Consider the following 17,847-nt stretch of genomic DNA (forward strand, 5'->3'; position numbering starts at 1 on the left):
CTGTTCAGTTCCTGCTAGAGGAAGAGGATGGAGGTGGGTGGAGTGGGCAGCCCCCCACCTTCCACTCCGCGCAGCTCAGACGCCAACTCACATCCTGCTCCTACCACCGGCAGATTGAGTCTGTGTCGGGGCGGGGGACGGGGGTCATCGGGTAACTGCTTGGGGGGACCAGTGCCGCGGCCTGCAGAAACTGGTCCTGAGGCAGGCACGGGGACAGACTCAGGTGAGGGCGGCGAGTTAGGGAAGAGAGATGCAGAGCGACGTGGGATCGGAAAGGACGGGTAGGAGGAGGAGCTGCGAGGTGGGTAGATGGAAGAGACGCCGAGGTAGGGGCAAGGCGGGGGCTGAGAAGCTGGTCACTAGTAGGGGCTGCCTGGGCCCTTGCGAACTGGGCAGTTCAGGTGGAGTTGGGAAGAGCCAAGGGTCGGACTCGGTGGGTGCGGGCTGCTGGGGCCTGTGTGCCTTGGGTCCCAACCTTGGAAACGCCTGACGATCCCCAAAGCGCATCCCTGAAGCCCGGCCCCCACGCCCCCATTGCATTCCACCTTCTGGGCAGGGCACACTCAGAAGGTGGGGGCAATCTGGCTGAAGCCGGGATTCGGACATTTTCCCGAGGTCTCGGCAGGAGGCTCTTCCTCCTTCTGCAGAAAATCGTTTTGTTCTTCATTTCCTTTGCCCAGTCCCTCCAGCGAAGCCTCCCGGCGCTCGCCGGAGCGTCCGAGGCGGGCTGCACCCGGGCTGGGCCAGGCTGCAGTCCGCGCTGATTGTGTGTCACAGAAGCGTGTCCCCCGCGCGCAGCGGCGGGCCCGGCCAGAGTCCGGCGGTGCGGCTGGTGGGCTCCAGGCCAGCTCGGGCGAGGCGGGGACGAACTGGGTAGGGCCCTCCTCGCGACGCGGCCAGTCCAGCAGGCGGGAAGGGGCGGCGGGCCCGGGCCTGAGGGTCCCGCCCGCGGCGTCACTCGTCCTGTCCCGCCTTGGACGGGGTGAAGTGAAAAGCTGGAGGGGTCCTGGGAGGGGGATTGGGTCTGGGGCGGTGGCCGGGAGGCTTCGGGTCGCGTCGATCCTGCCTCCCTCCGGGGCGGGCGGTCAGACAGGGACGATGTGGAGGCCGAAGCTGTCGGCCTGAAGCTTGATGTGGTCCCCGCGGTAACTAGTGGCGGTCATAGGCAGCGGCAGCAGCGGCAGGGGCGGAGCCCCGGGGGGCGGCACTATAATAATAAGGGGAACCTGGAAGTTAACACAGGAGAAGAATGGGCTGGGTGAGAGGACAAACAGGAGAACAAAAAAGGAAAGAAAAGCAAAGCAGAGACCTCGTGCTGGGGTCTAGCAGGATCCGTGCAGGGAGGCCTTGGCTGAGTTGCGGGGCCGGTTGCCCTCAGGAGAACTGCATTCACCGGGTGGGAGAGGGACCCGATCGGTGACCGCCGCCGCCCGACTGCGGACCTCGAAGGGGGCCCAGGGTGGGGCGGCGCAGAGCCTTGCAGCCGCCGGGAACAGAGCGGAGCGGAGGGAGGGGCGGGAGGCACGGGCTTCCTCTAGGGATCCCGGGGCCTCAGAGCTGCGCTAACGAGCCTGCCCGGCTGGGCGCCCAAAAGTCCGGTGGGGGGTTGTCGAACCCGCACGGCCGAGCTGGCGGGCTGGCGGACCTACACGCTGAGCCGCCGGCCAGCCAGGTGGCGGTACTCACTTAGTAAGGCGGGGTTGCTGAATCTCCAAGCCTCGTTGTAGGCCGTGTACTGGGGGTGGCTGTACGGGTTGCCGGAGAACTCGCTCCCTGCGGGGGGGGGCGGGGGAGTGGGGATCAGACACTCGCAAGGCCAGGGCGGGCCCGACGTGCCCGGCCAGGGGCCTCCCCCGGGTCCGAGGTGCAGATGCTTCGCCAGGCGGACGGGCGGAGAGAGAACAATCCACCTGGTCCGCAGGGGGAGACCCCGTGCTAATGGTGGTGGTAGTGGTGGTGGGGTGTGTGTGTCTGCAGAAGCACCGACGCGCCTCCCACAGCGCCGCGGAGGTAGTTTCGGGGCGCTCCCTCGGAAGCGCTCCGAGTCACCCAGGAAGGGCTTATTCTGAGTCCAGGGGCACCTACGCCCTGCGATGGGGACCAAAGCCTTTTTAGTGGAGACTCTGGTTCTAGGAGCCACAGCCCCACAGGGTGGAAGCGGGGGGAGGATGGCGAAGACAGGCTCTAGGGACACTTTGTCCCAGAAAGTCCGGGGAATGGCATCTCAGCACTGTGCCAATGCGAGGGGTGGGGGCTCTGCTGGGAAACACTCCCCTCTCATCTTTCCCTCTAGAGATTTGAAACGTGGGCCACGCAGCAGGGGAAGGAGGCGGCGGGAGGAGGCAGGTGGACTGCCCGCGGGTTCACAAACGGTGAACGGAGGGCCCCGTGGGCTGGGAGCCGTCGGAAGCTGCTTCCCTCCCTCCGCGCGAGAAAGGCCAGGCCCCCGGGTTTCCCCCTCGCCCTTTCTCCTGTGTGATGACCCCAGACTGTTTACAGTGATCCCTAACCGCGGGTTAAGTAGAGGAGAAGGGGCCCCTCTCGGAGAGGGAGCTGGGGTGGGGGTGGGGGATGCAGCCACTGGAAAGCCTGTTTATTGACGAGGAGGGAAAGCATGCGTGCAGCAGGATAATGAGCTTCTGAGCTCAACTGTGACCAAGAGGAACTGAGCTATCTCCTTCCCCATCGCTAATGAAACAAGTGTAATTTCCTCATCAGCACTAGATTCTGTTTAACGACTCCCCCCTTGCCACCATGAGCTCTCTGCGGTTCTCCTCACCCCATCTCCTTGCAGGCTATCCCCCCACCCCCGCACCCCCATCTCTCTGAGACCTCCAGTCTCCACCTGCTCTCGCCTGGGACCTTCCCAGAAGAATCTCCTTGCACCCAACACTCCTGTTCCCCCTACTCTAAATCTGGGCAGGAATCCCCCTACTCACACCCTCAACTCTTTTTACCCAGTTCCTCAGCCCCCTGTTCTGCAACTCCAGGCAGCAATCTCCCCCTCTGCAATCCCCCTCCCCTAGCTCTGCTGATCAAGGGCTGTCCCTGAATGGCCCATCCAGGAATAGGGCCAGTCACCCTATTCTATCCACACTCCCCCTTCCATGAGAGCTGAGCTTCAGGGAACGGGCACACAGAGGGTGCCCAGCAGGACAGGATGCAGGGCCAGTGACTCTCATCCTCTTTAAGACAAGAGTTTTTCGGTGTTGATGTGAATAGGAACTTCAACTCTCTGGCTTCAAGCCCAGCTCCCAATCTGGGGTGAGGGGTTGGGGAGAGCACGGCCTCCAGGTGTATTCACCAGATCCTGCACATGGCCCCTTTCTCTCTGATCCACACAGCCCAAACCCAGCTCCTCACAGAGGGGGACAGGTCAGAGCCCCCAGGAGCAGTGAAGGCCCAGGGCTCCTCTGAGACGTGGGGGCACTCTAGGTTGTCTCTCTGAAGCCTGCCTCTCTGGTTCCTGCCACAGCCTGTCTTCTGTTCCTCTCTCCTTAGGGACTGACTCCCTTCTCTCCCTGGAATGGGGTTGGCTCCTGGTCTTCCCAGTGGGTTGGTGTGGACCAGGGTGGCTTTGTCTGAGATGTGAGTCCCTTTGACCGACATGCCCCTGGAAATGGTTCTCGGCTCCAAGTTTCCATGGAAACCAGGGCAGGCTCTTCCGAGCAGTGTCAGCTGGCTGGGGGTGGGCTAGGGCACTGAGGGTGGAGCTGAGGCCGAGTGCTCCCAGGGCACAGGCTGGGGTGGGTGGGCACTGCAGAGGGGCCAGGACATACAGGGGGTACTTCTGCAGGCTCCCTCCGTGGGGTGCTCAAGAGGGAGGGTGAGGGACCCCCGCTGCGGCCTCTAGGGAGACAGAGGGATAGAACAGCAGTAGTTTGTGGGAGAGGAGATATTGGGTCTCCCCCCCAGCCCCCAGTCTCAGACTACAGACCATGCAGCAGTTTACCCACAGTTCAGCTACCCCCACCTAAATCAGGCAGCTACAGCTGGGTCACATACCAGGCACCATTCCTGCCAGGGTGGAGGTGGGGTAGCTTCCCTGGCCAGTGGGGGGCACGTGAGGGGGGTAACCAGGCAGAGTGGTGCTCGCCATGTCACGACCTGGAAAAACACAAAGGGGGAAGGGGTGAGGCCTGGAAGAGAGGGGTCTGCCTCTGCTCACACCAGGGTGCTCTGTGGGAAAGAAGTATTGAGTGCAGACACGTGGGAGCAGAGCTGAATGAGGAGGTCCAGGTGAGCCCTTACATGTACCTAGCTTGTCACCCGAATGTCCCAGGATCAGCTGTGTGTATGCACCTCTGCTCAGTGTAGCTCTTTGTGTGTCTCCGTGCATGTGTGTTGCAGAAGACAATAGCAACCCACTCCAGTACTCTTGCCTGGAGAATCTCAGGGACAGGAGAGCCTGGTGGGCTGCCGTCTATGGGGTCGCATAGAGTCAGACGCGACTGAAGCGACTTAGCAGCAACAACAGCATTGCATATGTGTGTGTGTTTGCCTTTGCTTGTGTCTCTTTCTAGCCCAAACTCAGCTGGAGAAGGGAGGGAGACGACCTGGCTTTACTCTTCCTTCCCAGTGAGATACTCAGCTGTATCTCTCCAGTAGAAAAAACAACCTCTATCATCTTGCTCAGCTCTTCCCTCTCTGGTGCATATGGTTATTCCCTGTCCTCTCCAAGTGAAGCTGCAGGTGCTGGGCCTGGTGGGTGTGAAGAGCAGGGTCTGGCTGGTGGGCTATTTTCCTGTTAGTGTTTATGACATTTAAGTGATAGAAAACCATCTCCAAAGCAAATCAGGAGCTTTGAGCCAGCAATACAAGTAGATTAGACCAAGTTTCAATGAGCAAAGTCTGCTCTGCCCACTAGCTGCTGGACTTCTGTCCCTGGAGGTGTCCGTTGCTAAGAGTCTGGAGAGTGGGAGGAAGGGCTTTCCTACTGTCCTGGAGTGAAGACGAAGCATGCCAGTCTGAGGGAGATACCCATGGTCCACAGACATCTCTGGAACACAGCTGTCCCTGAATGGCTTTCCTTCCTTGCAGACCCCCTCCATTGCCATAAAGTGGTCACTGCCTCCTTTGCAATTTAGCATGCTCCAGTCTCTAACAATAATTTGCCCTCTCCCATACTTTCATGCCCTAGAGACTCATTCATCCTCTCCTGGGTCCCAGGTCCCATCTCTCCTCTCCATATTCCCCTTAGTCTCCTCTTCAGCCAGTGCCACTCTCCCACTTCAGTGCCCCTGTCCAACCCTGGGAAGAGGTGTGGCTGGAAGAAGTCACAGAACTATGCATCTCTGGCCCACTTTCTTCTCATTGATGGCGCTAGACCTCATCCTCCTGATGGCTATTCCAAAGCGCTTCCCTCTCTCTCTCCTTGACAGTCTCCCCTTAAAGTTGACCTCACCCCCAACTTCCCTGAAATGTGTGTTTCCTCACTGCTACCTTAACACATCTGAGTGAGTCATCCTTCCCTAAATAGACAAAGACACAGCTCAGGCCTTTGCATTCCCAGCTGCCCGTGAACCTTTTCATTAGCTGTCCCACCATCACCTCAAACCTGACAGGAATAAAAGTGATCATCTTCCCTACAGTCAGTTCTACTGACCCACTTGAAGACCATCAGACCAAAACCTCTGGAGTTGTTCTTGACATAGCTCCCACCCTCACCATATGAAGTCAGTCACTAAGTGCCGTCAGTTTTCCTTAGCAATGTCTATTAGAGCCATTCTGTTTCCATTTCCTCCATTTGTGTTCCCTGCCTCCACATTCTTCTTCAGTCTATCCCACGTGTGGCTGCTTGGTTAGCCCTCATGAAACATTGCTTTCATCACATCACTTCCCTTGCAAAACTACTGCAGATTCTCTGTAGTCTATAGTTTGAGTGTCTCTCTGGCAGTCTAAAGTCTACCAGGCTTTCAAAGCCTCTCTGGTACTCTTCCCACTCAGCTTTCTCAGCTCTGATTCTCACCCCTCCTGGTTTCGTTTGACTGCTGTCAATGGCTTGGGTGCTGTGAAATCTCTGCTTTTGCCATGTTATTTTCTTCTTACTATCATGTCCCTCTCCTTCCAGCTCAAGCCTTAAAACCCCTACTGTTCTACCTATCAGAGAAGTTTCTCTCTTCTGAAATTTTCTATTATTTCTGTCCTCCATGCTTTACCAGTCACTATAGTTCACGAAGCATCAGCCCTATTGTTTGCTTCCTCAAACAGATCATAACGGAACCAAGGGCAGGCCCTGTCTTCTGCTCTATCTTGCAGTTGAAAATATGGTAGATGCTCAATAAAAATTTACTGATTAATTCTCTCTCAGTCTATTGGATTTAATAGACTTAATTAATGGACTTCATTCCAGGTGGGTTATATTGTTTTCTGTTTCATATACGTTGGTGTCCTTTGGAGAGGAAAAGCTGAGCAAAATGTAAATTTTAAATCTGCTTTTTCTGTACAAATAGTTTGAATAATGGATTATGAATTTTTATAAGATGATGGAAGATTTATATAGGATGATGAAAATGAGGGACTCATATGTTGTGAGTCAGCTTTATCATGCCATGGAATGATAGTCTTTCTACCTATCTAACATAGCTAATCTCTTACATTTCAAAACTGAAGAGCAGAACTGTCAAACAGAGATCACTTTGGACTCCCAGAGAGATAGAAGAATCTATGTTTGCTTTGTTGTGGGTTTTCTTTCATTGACTTCTATTGTCAACTAAATGTATGACCCTCCTTGACTATCTCTCAGTGGAGAGGACCAGAAGTGGACAAGTCAGCAACATCTATCAATTTCTAGGGAGATTAGTGATATGGCATTTTGTGGTCAAAAAAGTCCCAAGATAGAGGAGAGTTAGGGAGGATGTAGAAGCTTTGGTGGCTTAGACGGTAAAAAGCATCTGCCTACAATGCAGGAGACCCAGGTTCAATCCCTGAGTCGGGAAGATCCCCTGGATAAGGAAATGGCAACCCACTCCAGTACTCTTGCCTGGAAAATCCCATGGATGGAGGAGCCTGGTAGGCTACAGTTCATGGGGTCACAAAGAGTCAGAGAGGATTGAGGGACTTCACTTTCACTTTCAGAGGTTTTGAATTACAAAAATATAGAAGACCAATTCTTGGTCTTGTGACCCTAATGGCCACCAAACAGCCAGGAAAAGAAGGACGCGTCTTCTCAATAAATAGGAATTTAAATGCATTTGAATTTTGATTTTCAGCTGCATGGTTCTCACAGCTTGTTACACACAAATTCTTTGTACTCTAAGGTTGTGTCACACAATACCTTACCTAGCTTCAGGAGAGAAGAGGAAATGTGGGATAACCAGAAAGGTGTTACCAGCTACCTGGAGGCACAACTATGCAATGTTTATTTCCACTGGAGTTTTTCTCTTGCAAATGATCCAGCTTGCAGCCACAGAACTGTTGATTGAGAGGCGCATTTCTAAATTCTATTTAAAAAAACAACTGAATCTGGGAAGCGCTATTCAAATATTTTCGAAGTGTGAGATAAGACACCCACGATGAGGAAAAAGCATAGAAAGCTTCCTGATGTTCTGCACACAGCTGTGCTTATACTCTCCTGGATTCTGTAACATCAGTATCACCACCAAGAAGTGCCTGTTCAGGGCCCCTGAGCCAACAAAGGTATAAGCCACTGCATACAAAGCACTCTCAACGGCTTCATTAGCACACAGGTGACACCCGAAGAGCAGGAGCAAATTGACCAAACTCTTGCCAGAGCCATATATCCTTCTGGAACACCACTGTCAATAATGGAAAACACATACTGCAGGAAGTTTTCAAATTACTAAGACCATCATACCATTTGCCCAGCAGCATTCTGTGAGCAAGCCTCTTTCAGTGAGTGAATATGAATGGGTAATGGAATCTTTGCAAGGAAGAATCAACAGAGGACTGGGCCTTGCATTACTACAGATGAGTGGACGAGTGGGAGTGCAGGCGGACTCTAAAACTGTATGACAGCATAACCACCTTCTTCAAACAAACAGGCAAAAGTGCAGAAAGAGGAGGAAACAGCTTCAGAGAAGAATACATGGCTCTAAAATATGTATTATTTGACAGACATAGGAAGCAGTCAAGCATTTGCTTTGCTCACTGGTGATGCCAGGAACATGAAAGCGCGCCAAGCATCACACATGAATAAAATCCACATACTATAAGAGGATGGGCATTTCTCTTTGGATAATTGTTTCCTAAGATGACAAAGTTTTAAAGATGGAAGAGCCTTGGAGATGTTGGGTCTCACTTCCTTGTTTTAAAGTTAAGAAAACGGGGGCACAGAGAAGCATTGTGACTTTCCTATTGCTGCAGAGCTGGTAAATGACAAATGTGAAGCTCTGTTTGTACCACGCTGCCTTTCAATGATAACATGAAGCCAGATCCTCCCCAAATGCACCAAAGAAAAGGAAAAAGAAGTCCTCTGACAAACAGAATCTCATATTGTCACCACTGTTATTAGGATGAGGCAAGAAAAACAGGACACAAAGAACAAAATATTGACACTGAAAGTCTGCAGTAAAACTTCATGGGGTTGGGTATTAATCTCCTTGGAGAGTTTTCTGAGAAACAAAGAAGCTCTTCAAGAAACAGGAGTAGTTGAGAATCTAAAGTACCCAGAAGTGTTAGAAGCACTGTACTTGATGAGGATGTCTTCTCAGTTCAACTGCAGAAGTCCCTGAAGATTCTAAAGCCAATTTCTACAGCAATCGTTACATCTGAATCAGACAGCGCACTTCTGTCAGACACTCCTTACCAAATGGGCCAGATCAAATCAACTGTTTGGGAGAAACTAAGTGCAGTTCCTCCTACAAGTACAGAGAAAAGCAAAGTGAGGCTTTATTAAGAAAATTTCAGTCCCTGGTTAATTTATGCTACTTTGTCAGCTCTAAGATCCAAGGGCAGAGCTGTGTTTCTACTTGCACCTAGACTAGCTAGCATTCACTGAGCACCTACTAATTATGCTAGGTGTTGTCCTAAATATTTTCTATATATTATCTCATTTAGTCCCAATATCAACCTATGATGTTGATCTGGTTTTTTTAATCCACATTTTATAGATGAGAAACTGAACCTCAGAGGGGATAAGTATTATGTTCAAGATTTCACAGCTCATAGATGACAGAACCTGGACTACAGAACAAGCAGTATACTCGGAAATGGGTTCTAGAATGACATTCTCAACTACTGTAGACCCAGAAAATAGGTATCTGGTCCAGGAAAGTAACCTGGGATTATGCTAAGCAAATCCTTCCTATAATAGAACATTGCGTCACTTCTTGTTTCTTGCATATTTCAAGTTCTTCCATTTTCTATAGCAAGTGTTTTAAACTGGGGATCACTGATCCTATAGGGTATCATTGATGGGCTTAGGGAGTCCATATAAAGCTATACATAAGATGTCACAGTCATACTTATGCCATACTTAGATGGCTTTTTATCATGTTCTCAAAAGTATTCATGACTCAAAGATTAGTAGGCAGTGTTTATTAAAAAAAGACCAAAGACACTGATTAGTAAGAAAGACACTGGTTTGTTTGAAACCATTTGAATTGTAGCAATAAACCAGATCATACAAAGAACAGTAGAATAACATGTGAAGAAATAGGAAGGCTTATCTCAAGTAAGACAAATGTCAGCATCCAGAAGACCAAGGAAATAATAAAAAGGAAGCCACCAAAGCAGCACAGATGCTTTCATTCAGTGATGGCAAGACAACAAGACTTATTAGACACAGATTTATACAGTAAAAGTTATATTCAATGAGCTTAGAGATGCCTTCCCTCAGCATCTTTCTCTGAAAATGAGCACTTTTGCTATCCACTTGACACTACGGAGGACCCTAAGGGGAGAAAACATAACTCTTGTTTTACTATCCTAACCTCAAGTTTTGTCTGCTTCTCATACGGTAGTGAAAATGAAGACATTAGATTGCTTCAAGGTTGGCAGTCTGTGCCTGCATTTGACACAAGCGTTTATAATACTTTCAAGAGCGCACAGTTATTAAACTTGTAATTACTGTCTAAATATACTGTACATTTACATTCACTACATCAATTATGATCACTTTAGGACCAATCCCAGTTATATAGAACACACCAAAGCAACAACTTTAAATCTGTAAAAGATGTTTTAATAGGAGAGGGGAAGAAATTTCTACCTATTTCATTTTGTTCTTGATTTTCCAGGTTTCCAGATTCTCTGGAAGGTTTCTCCTGGGGGTCAGAGATGCCTGTGTGAGGGCCTGCAGCCCCAGGCTCTGTCTTGGCCCCATAGCTCCTCATCCAGAGGCTGGCCTGCCCTGGGCTCCAGCAGAGGGGGCTGTTTCTGCAGCTCAGGGCAGCTGCTCTCCCAGCCAGTCTGGCTTCCCACCCACAGCTGGACCTCTGTTCCCTGGGGTGTCCTAGGCAGGGATGCCACTCACAGCTTTGTGGGCGGAATGAGGCCTGCACCTTGACAGCCAACCTGCTGGACACAGTCAGTCGTGCTGTTACTGCCCTTCTGCCAGCACACAGTCCGACTGGGCCACGCTAGCCTGCTGGCCCAGGGCCCCACAAGAGGTGCTCCTATAACTCAGCTGGACCATGGATGGAGCTGCAGCCTTAGGATCCTGGGAGAAGGACAGGGAGTGCTGCAAGAATCGCATTCTCAAAGGACTGAAAGGGAACTTGACTATCCTCTAGTCTAAGTCCCTCATTTTGCAGAGGAGGAAAGTGAGGCCCAGAGAGAGCCTCTCCTCTTTCACTTCCCCAGGCTACCACCTTCTCTGGCTCCACTAACAAGTCACAAATGAAGAATGGAGTCTTTAGGTGCTGGCACTCTGGAGGCTGGGCCTGGGCTCGCTGATGGGCTCCCAGCCCCTCGTGCTGGGTGGGCAGAGGTTAAGCCTGTTTGCACAGTCTCTCGATGCTCCAGGTCTCCCAGTTCCTCTCTGGCTTTATTTTGTTCTCTGAGATTGCTGAATTGTCAGCTCTAATCCTTCCTGAAAGCGCAGCGTTTTTCAGGCACTCTGTGTAAGTGAGACCCTAATCCCAAGGAAAACGGCCACTTAAGCTGCCAGAGCATTAGGCTGCTCTCTGAGCCTACTGCAGGATTTCCTCCCTCCCCAGCCGCTCCCCCTCCCTACTCAGCCGACCAGAGGAGGAGAGGCGAGGATTTCAGGCTGAAGGTGTGCAAAGCCCTCTCCGAAGTAACAACAGTGGCAGGGCTTGCCTCCCAAAGCTCAGGGCTGAAAAAGTGCTGGTTTGTTTGTCCCGAGGCTACAGCTCAGAACCTGGGAAGGAAGGGTTCTGATTACCCTGGGGTGGGGATCTTCCTGTCACCTCGTCAGGGTGACTGGCTCTATAGGGGAAATGGCCTTTTACTTAGGTGATTCCGAGATCACCAGGGACATTTCTGAGTCCTTGGTGCCAATACATACCTATAACATTCACTGGGACACCACTCTTTAGGGTTTCTGGTCCTTCAGGAAAGGCTGGGCTGGCTGACTTCACTTTTACTTAGCCAACCTCTTCTTCTTAGTACCGAATAATGGGATAAATAGGTTTAGTGCTGGGGGATCCCTCCTCCCACCTTTGGAGAACTCTCCTTTGGGACACTTCAAGCATCTCTAAATATCTACAGCAGCAGAAAGGTTCCCTATAACCCAGCTAATCATGAAAACAGTGCCCAGTGTTCTCTCTCTCTCTCTTTTTGGCTAGGTCACACAGCATACAGGAGGATCCTAGTTTCCAGACCAGAGATCAAACCCTCGCCCCCTGCACTAGAAGCATGGGGTCTTAAACCACTGGACCGCCAGGGAAGTCCCCAGGGAAGTTTTCTACTAGGCAACACTTTTTTTTTTTTTTGTAGTTGGCTACTACATGCATTTGAAATAAAGATTGTTGCTCCCTCAAAAATATTTTGATTTAAATTCAAACTGTCCTCTCTCCATGATCTCTAAATAAATCAGTGAGACCATGCTGTGGAGGGCCAAATACAGTCCATTTGGCATGCTCAGCCTTTGGGTCTCATGGATGGAAGGAGGAGATGAAGGGAGGAGTCAAGAGGAGAAGCCCAAGGTAATGGGCCAAATTTGAGCTCAACTTAGAAGCCCATAGAATTACATCTTTGCTAAGATGCCGGAGAGCCCTTTATAACTTCTTCCTCTTCCCCATGCCTCTCCTTCCCTCAGTGGCTCCATTAGCAGCCCAGGGGGTTTTATCCAAGGCACCCTGCTGGGGAGGGCAGCCCATCACTGCTGGGAGGGCAGCCCATCACTGCTGGGATAGCAGGTGAGCACAGTCATGGGTGTAGAATTGGGGCTGGAGATTAGGGTGGCACAGCTTTTATTGTGTTCAAATTTGACCTGACTCTCCCAGTCCTAGAGTAAATTAATGACTTTTATTTGAAATATCTTTTCCCTCTAGAGGTGGACTGAATGAAGGAGGAAGGGAAGGAGCCCTGATCCAATGACTCCCTAGGCTGCAGACCCACAGCACCCACATTATCTGTCAATGTCTCATTGCTATGGAAATGCCCCCATAATTAAATCAGAGTTGATGTCTGGGGTTGGTGGTCCTTGGGGATGTGTCTGGAGGCCTCAGGGATGTTTGGAGGAGGCTAGCCTCTTATCAGTGGGCCTTCTCAGCTGAGAAGCCCTCTTGGCTTCATTCAGCCGCCATAGCACGAGCTCTATGACTTGCTATGTGTCTGAAGTTGCCCTAGCCCTCTCCTTTCAAGGTTGGAGAGAAACTCTGATGTCTGTGCCCTAAATTCCTCTAGCTAATCAGGGGCTTTGAGCTGACAGACAAGGCTAGGAGACTCCTAGCCTCCTTCAGAAACATTTCTCAGCCTTTATTGCCCTCTCCTCCCCCAAGGGGCTGGCCAAGGGCTAAGCTGTTTGTTTTATGGAGGGAAATGCAGTCGCATTGGAACGGGGTTGTTAACTACAGGAAAGAGGCATTTCCTAGAGGTCCTCAGGACTCCTGGAGCAAGAGGAGGGTTTCCCAGGGTCCACACCTCTAGGCCACTTTCGCTCACCATCCCAGCTGTGGGTAAGAAGGCTGAACTTTTAATAGTCCGCAACCTTTTCTCAGAAGCTGAGCCCACACAACTCTGTCTAGGCCCCAGGGGCCAGTCCCTGGTTTTCTTTGAACTTTGCCTTACTGGTTTCCTCCACCTCTGCTCAAATTTACCAGCTTCCAGAAGAACCCCATCTTCTGCTCCCTCCCCTGCCGTGGGTGGTATTTCTTGCTTAGGCAGCATCTCCTCCCAGATCTCAGCTACAGGTTCCTGCAGACCTGCAGTCTCTAGGCATCAAGAGAAATTTCCCTGAGCTCTTGAATAAAACCAGCTTATCCCCACCAGGGTGGGGAAGCTAACAAGGCTTTTTAGAAATTTCCCCATAAGGGAGGAATAGACCGTCCCTGCTACAGTTGTCCAATGTTCAGACATTTTTCCGAAAGGGAAGATTCTCTGCTGAGACTTAGCAGTATGGGAGCTTGGATAAGAAGGCGACAGGCTCTACTTTCAGGGCTGCCTGGGGGTCCTCTCTTTCCATGCCTCCAAATCCCCAGAGAACACAATCTAGGTGTCTTCTTTGCCTTTTTAAGGTCACTATTACCTGACTAGTTGCTGAGCAGTGGTAAGGAAGGGGATGTGGGATCCAGATCTGTGATTAACACAAAACATACTTTTAGACGGAGGAATAAATGGCAACCCACTCCAGTATTCTTGCCTGGAGAATCCCCATGGACAGAGGAGCCTGGCGGGCTGTAGTCCATGGGGTCGCAAGAGTTGGACGCAACTGAGTGAGTAAGCACACCCACCCTTACTTTTAGAAATACCTTTTAGAATTTTAAACACGCTTACTATATAGTTGCTTTTGGATTGTTCTGGATAGTTTTGGATTGTTATTATCTCTAATTCTTGGGGGGTACTAATTGTTCTGCTTATTACTTCTACTAACTCTCCCTCATAATAGTCTGTATTTATATGAGGTCTGTCATTTGTTGTACTGAGCTCATCTTTAGTGGTGGACTTGTTTCTGTGGGAGTCCCATGTCCTCTGGATTGTACGATGTCTCTGCAAAGAAGATTTGCCCTTGTCCTGCTGGGGTTTCTGAGCAGGTTACTATCCTGGATAAATTTGGATGTAAGTTCTTAGCTGGGAGTTCCTGCCACATCCCCATGGTGTAAATTTGGACTCAGGGTTAGGCTTGGGGTCTCCACTTCTCAGAGAGACATCACTTTGCCCTCGCTTGTTTCCGTGGGCCCTGGGGATGACTTTGCGGTTTCCTTTCATAGACAGTGTTGTCCTGCTTTGTTCCTGACTTTATTCAGGGGAATACTCAGTTCTAGTTGTTGCTTCTCTGGGGCCCAAGATCATGTTTTCTGTCTGGTATGTTACAACCCCAGCCTCCCCCAGTTAGGGTCTGCCTCCACTGTGGCCTCTCACACTTTGCTCTGGGTTTGAATCTCCCTCTGTTTCTGATACCAGAGGGTGAGGTTTGGTTGTATATTAGCAATTCTCATTGTTATTTATCCAGCTGTGTTTTGGTGAGTTTAGCTTGCCTTGTTTCTGGACATCGATCTTATTCATCTGTCACCCCCTGGGACTTAGAGGGTGGGGAGAACTTTACTTGCATAAAGCTCCCTAGTGTTCAGCACTGAGTCTCACCAGAGGCTGTGAAGCCCACTCACTCAGGGCAGCAGCTCTGGGGCCCAGTGTATCCCTCGGATTCTAGAGTGAACATGGAGAGCCACTGTACAAGCCCTGACTTCCCCCCCACACCATCTTGCTCCACTGGCGCTCCCAGGCAGGGAACCTGCTCTCATTATCAGGGTGGATCTTCACCAGGCAAAGGGACTCTCTAAATGCTCAGAAGCATCTGCAAGTGACTTTGGGAATCCTGAAACTAGTATTCATCTTACTCTTGCAGATCAACATCACTGCCAAGGTCCCTTCACACTCTCTGCAGCTGCAGACCTGGCCAGGCACACAAGAGGAGTCACAGTGAGGAGGTCATGGGAAAGAGAGGCTTTTTTCTACCAGTGATGGGAGACTTGGAGGCATCAGCACACAGTCAGAACCAGAGTCCTCCCTGAAAAGACCCTGACTCAAAGGCCCTTGGGACCACTGAGGGGTTGATGGCAGCCCTGCTCTGAGGTCCTCTGAAAGGGTAAGAAGGTGGTAGAAGGTTGCTGCAGCCAGGCAACCTGAGGAAGCCTGGGGCTAGAGTGCCCCCCACCCCCTCTCTCATCCAGTTGGCCCCCTTTTCCTTATCACTTAGGAGAGACTCGGCTCTGTTCCAGACCAGCAGCCTAGAGCAGTGGGCTGGAGAGAAGAGATGCTGCTGAGCTGGAGCGGCCCAGCGGCGGAAGGGAAAGTGGGTGATAAATTTAAATAACCAGCTTGACTTGGCAGCTTGCTGAGTTGTGATGCGGTGAAATTAAAATCTCGGCAGAACTTGCAAACACTACCCAGAAAAATCCGTCTCCCTCTCTGGTTCCATGATGGAAGGTAGGGAGGGGAGGCATTCGGGCCAAGCCCCAGGCTTCAGCAGCCACCCTTGCTTGCAATGTGATTAGCTGTGTCCTGGCCCACTGGGCTCCACTCTCCCCTCCAAACAATAGTCCAGGTTCCTCTCTCTTCTCAGTCCTGACCTTGTGGAACAGCTGCATCAAGTGGCTGGTGAAGTTTGAAATCAGCCTCTAGTGCCAGGAGGTGGCAGGAATATCAATAAGGTCGGCTTGTCGGGTTGGGCTAGGGCTTCCTGAGCTGTTTCCTTAGGACTCACTTGCAGAGGTTTACAGCCTCAGCTGCCTGTCCCCTGGGAGGAAGATGAGCTGGGGGTTTAGTTTAGGATATAGGAGGTGAAGAGGGCTCCTCAAACACCTGAGCACATTCAAGCTGGACTGTGGCCACAGGATGCCCTCTCTTACCTGGAGCACACACCTGGCCAGAATCACCTGCTGGAAAGCTCCAGCCCTTTCCTCCCCCACCAAAGCCCTTCATACTCTCCAACCAAATAAAATCATAAAGAATCTTAGGGGGGGATTTTTTCAAATACACCAAAAGCCATTCCTGTATCTGAGCTGTGCTTGGAACCCAGTTCTAGATATCAACATCCTTCTAGAAAAACTCACCCGAAATTCACCTCTCTGATGTCCGCTGTCTTTACATCACTGCTCACTGCTACCCACAAACTCCTGGCCTGAAGGCCAACTTGCTGGACCCAACTCCTGAGATGGTCCAGGAAACCTCTGGGCACTGCCCTGTTTCTCACCTTGACAGTACCTCCAGCAAATTCTGTTCATCCCCATATTAAACACATCATGAATCATTCATCTTTAAGAGATTATGCAAATTAGGAGGACATAAAATCAACAAAGATCAATAACTGCAGCCGTTTAATTGCCAGCAAAAACATTTTAAGAATGAGCATAATCTGTAGCCCTTTCTTGGGTAATGGCACCATTAATCCAAACCTTGGATCTTGGCCTAAGTGTAGAAAAATCATTCCCTGCCCCCTTACCTCCTCCCATCGCCCCTCCCCCACTTCTCCACACTCTTCTCTCTTTTTGGTAATTTCCAGTTTCTGAGCGAGTTTCCCCGTCATTACCACTGGTGAACAGCTCCGAATGTTAATGGTTCTGCTTTTGTTACTCCTCGCTTGATTGAAATGTCGCATACAGATTGAGATGTTAGTGCTAACTTGCCACCTGGGAATGTCAAGCTGGGTCTGAAATGAACTTTTCTCACACTTGGATCCAGATGGATCAGCCGGAGATGTTCCCAGGCTGAGCTGGGACCGTTCCAGGGCCATGGGGGGGAGGCGGGCGGGGGGATGCTCAAGGTGGAGGCACTTTTCTGCACCAGCCTGAGTTCTCCTGCTGTAGGAACCCTGCCCCAGAGATCCTTATCTCCACTCCAGAAAGCCTCTACCTTCTGGATGGTGGCCCTGGGCCCAGGGAAGCATAGCTGGGGTTAGAGAAGTCTCCTGGACTCTGATTTGCTGCTGCCTTGGGGTGGGCCACCTTTGGGAAGTGACAACTGTAACTCTCAGCAGATCAGAAGAAACGTGACCCATCCTAGGCCATCGCTCTTCCTTGGGTCGGAACGCCCACAGCTCAGAGAGCTTCTGTACTGGGCAATGGACTGTCTCCTGCTGAGGGCCAGTGGGTCCTGTGTTGTGTCCTGACCCAGCTTTTGGCTGTCACTCCCAAAAAGCCTGTCCAGAACTCAAACTCTGACTGCCTAGCTTAAGAGCTCTACTCTGTCCAGGCCGGAAACAGTGGGTCTGGGACACCCCTTAGGGAGAATATGGAACAGCAAGCATCAGGGCTCTCCCAAGCTCCCAGGTGGAAGACGGTGGCTGCTTGCAGCCTGTCTCAGACCTGAGCCACGTTCAGAACAGCTCCAAGTTGGAACCTGTCCTCCAGTGGGGCCAAGCCCGCTCCCTGTCTCTGCTGCTGGCTGCTTACAGCTGGGCTGCCAGGTCCCCAGGCCACCTCTGCTCGCCTTGCTCGGCAAGTAATGCCTCAGCCAAGTAATGTCTCCCAATCCCCACCGAGACCCTTCTCAGTCATTCTCTCTCCCAAGGAACAAACGGCACATTGGCTTTATTGTCTCCAGAATAATTAGGTGAATTTTAATAACACCTCGATGTGTGTCTCTCCCACTTGGGCACTTTCCTGGCCCGGAAACCCTTTTCTGCAGTGCCAGTCCGCAGCTCAGAGGCCAGGAGTGTCATCAGCTGGGCCCTCCACTGCGCCGCACCTCGGCCTTCTTCCCCTCTAGCTGCCTCTGCTGCTCTGGATCCACCTGGATTAGGTGCCCCACCCCCTGCATCGA

At 51.2% G+C, this 17,847-nt stretch overlaps 1 protein-coding gene across 7 annotated transcripts in view; it reads right to left on the minus strand.

The window, feature by feature from the left end:
• Positions 1-1,065: 1,065 nt before the first annotated feature.
• The window catches only part of PAX2 (paired box 2), a 77,716-nt gene continuing 60,934 nt past the window's right edge, over positions 1,066-17,847 (minus strand). For 3 of the 7 annotated variants that reach the window (XM_010859513.1, XM_010859512.1, XM_010859516.1), the window contains 3 exons: positions 4,006-4,107; positions 1,687-1,773; positions 1,066-1,207 (listed from right to left, as the gene is read on the minus strand). In XM_010859513.1, coding sequence (XP_010857815.1) covers positions 1,086-1,207; positions 1,687-1,773; positions 4,006-4,107 — 311 coding nt within the window. In that variant the 3' untranslated portion in view covers positions 1,066-1,085. Of the gene's footprint in view, positions 1,227-1,686; positions 1,774-3,761; positions 3,848-4,005; positions 4,108-17,847 lie in introns of those variants that run through there. The other 4 variants (XM_010859515.1, XM_010859514.1, XM_010859517.1 and 1 more) reach the window with 2 other exon arrangements.

Source organism: Bison bison, unplaced genomic scaffold, assembly GCF_000754665.1.
Source record: "Bison bison bison isolate TAMUID 2011002044 unplaced genomic scaffold, Bison_UMD1.0 scf7180017864456, whole genome shotgun sequence".
NCBI classification, from domain to species: domain Eukaryota; kingdom Metazoa; phylum Chordata; class Mammalia; order Artiodactyla; family Bovidae; genus Bison; species Bison bison.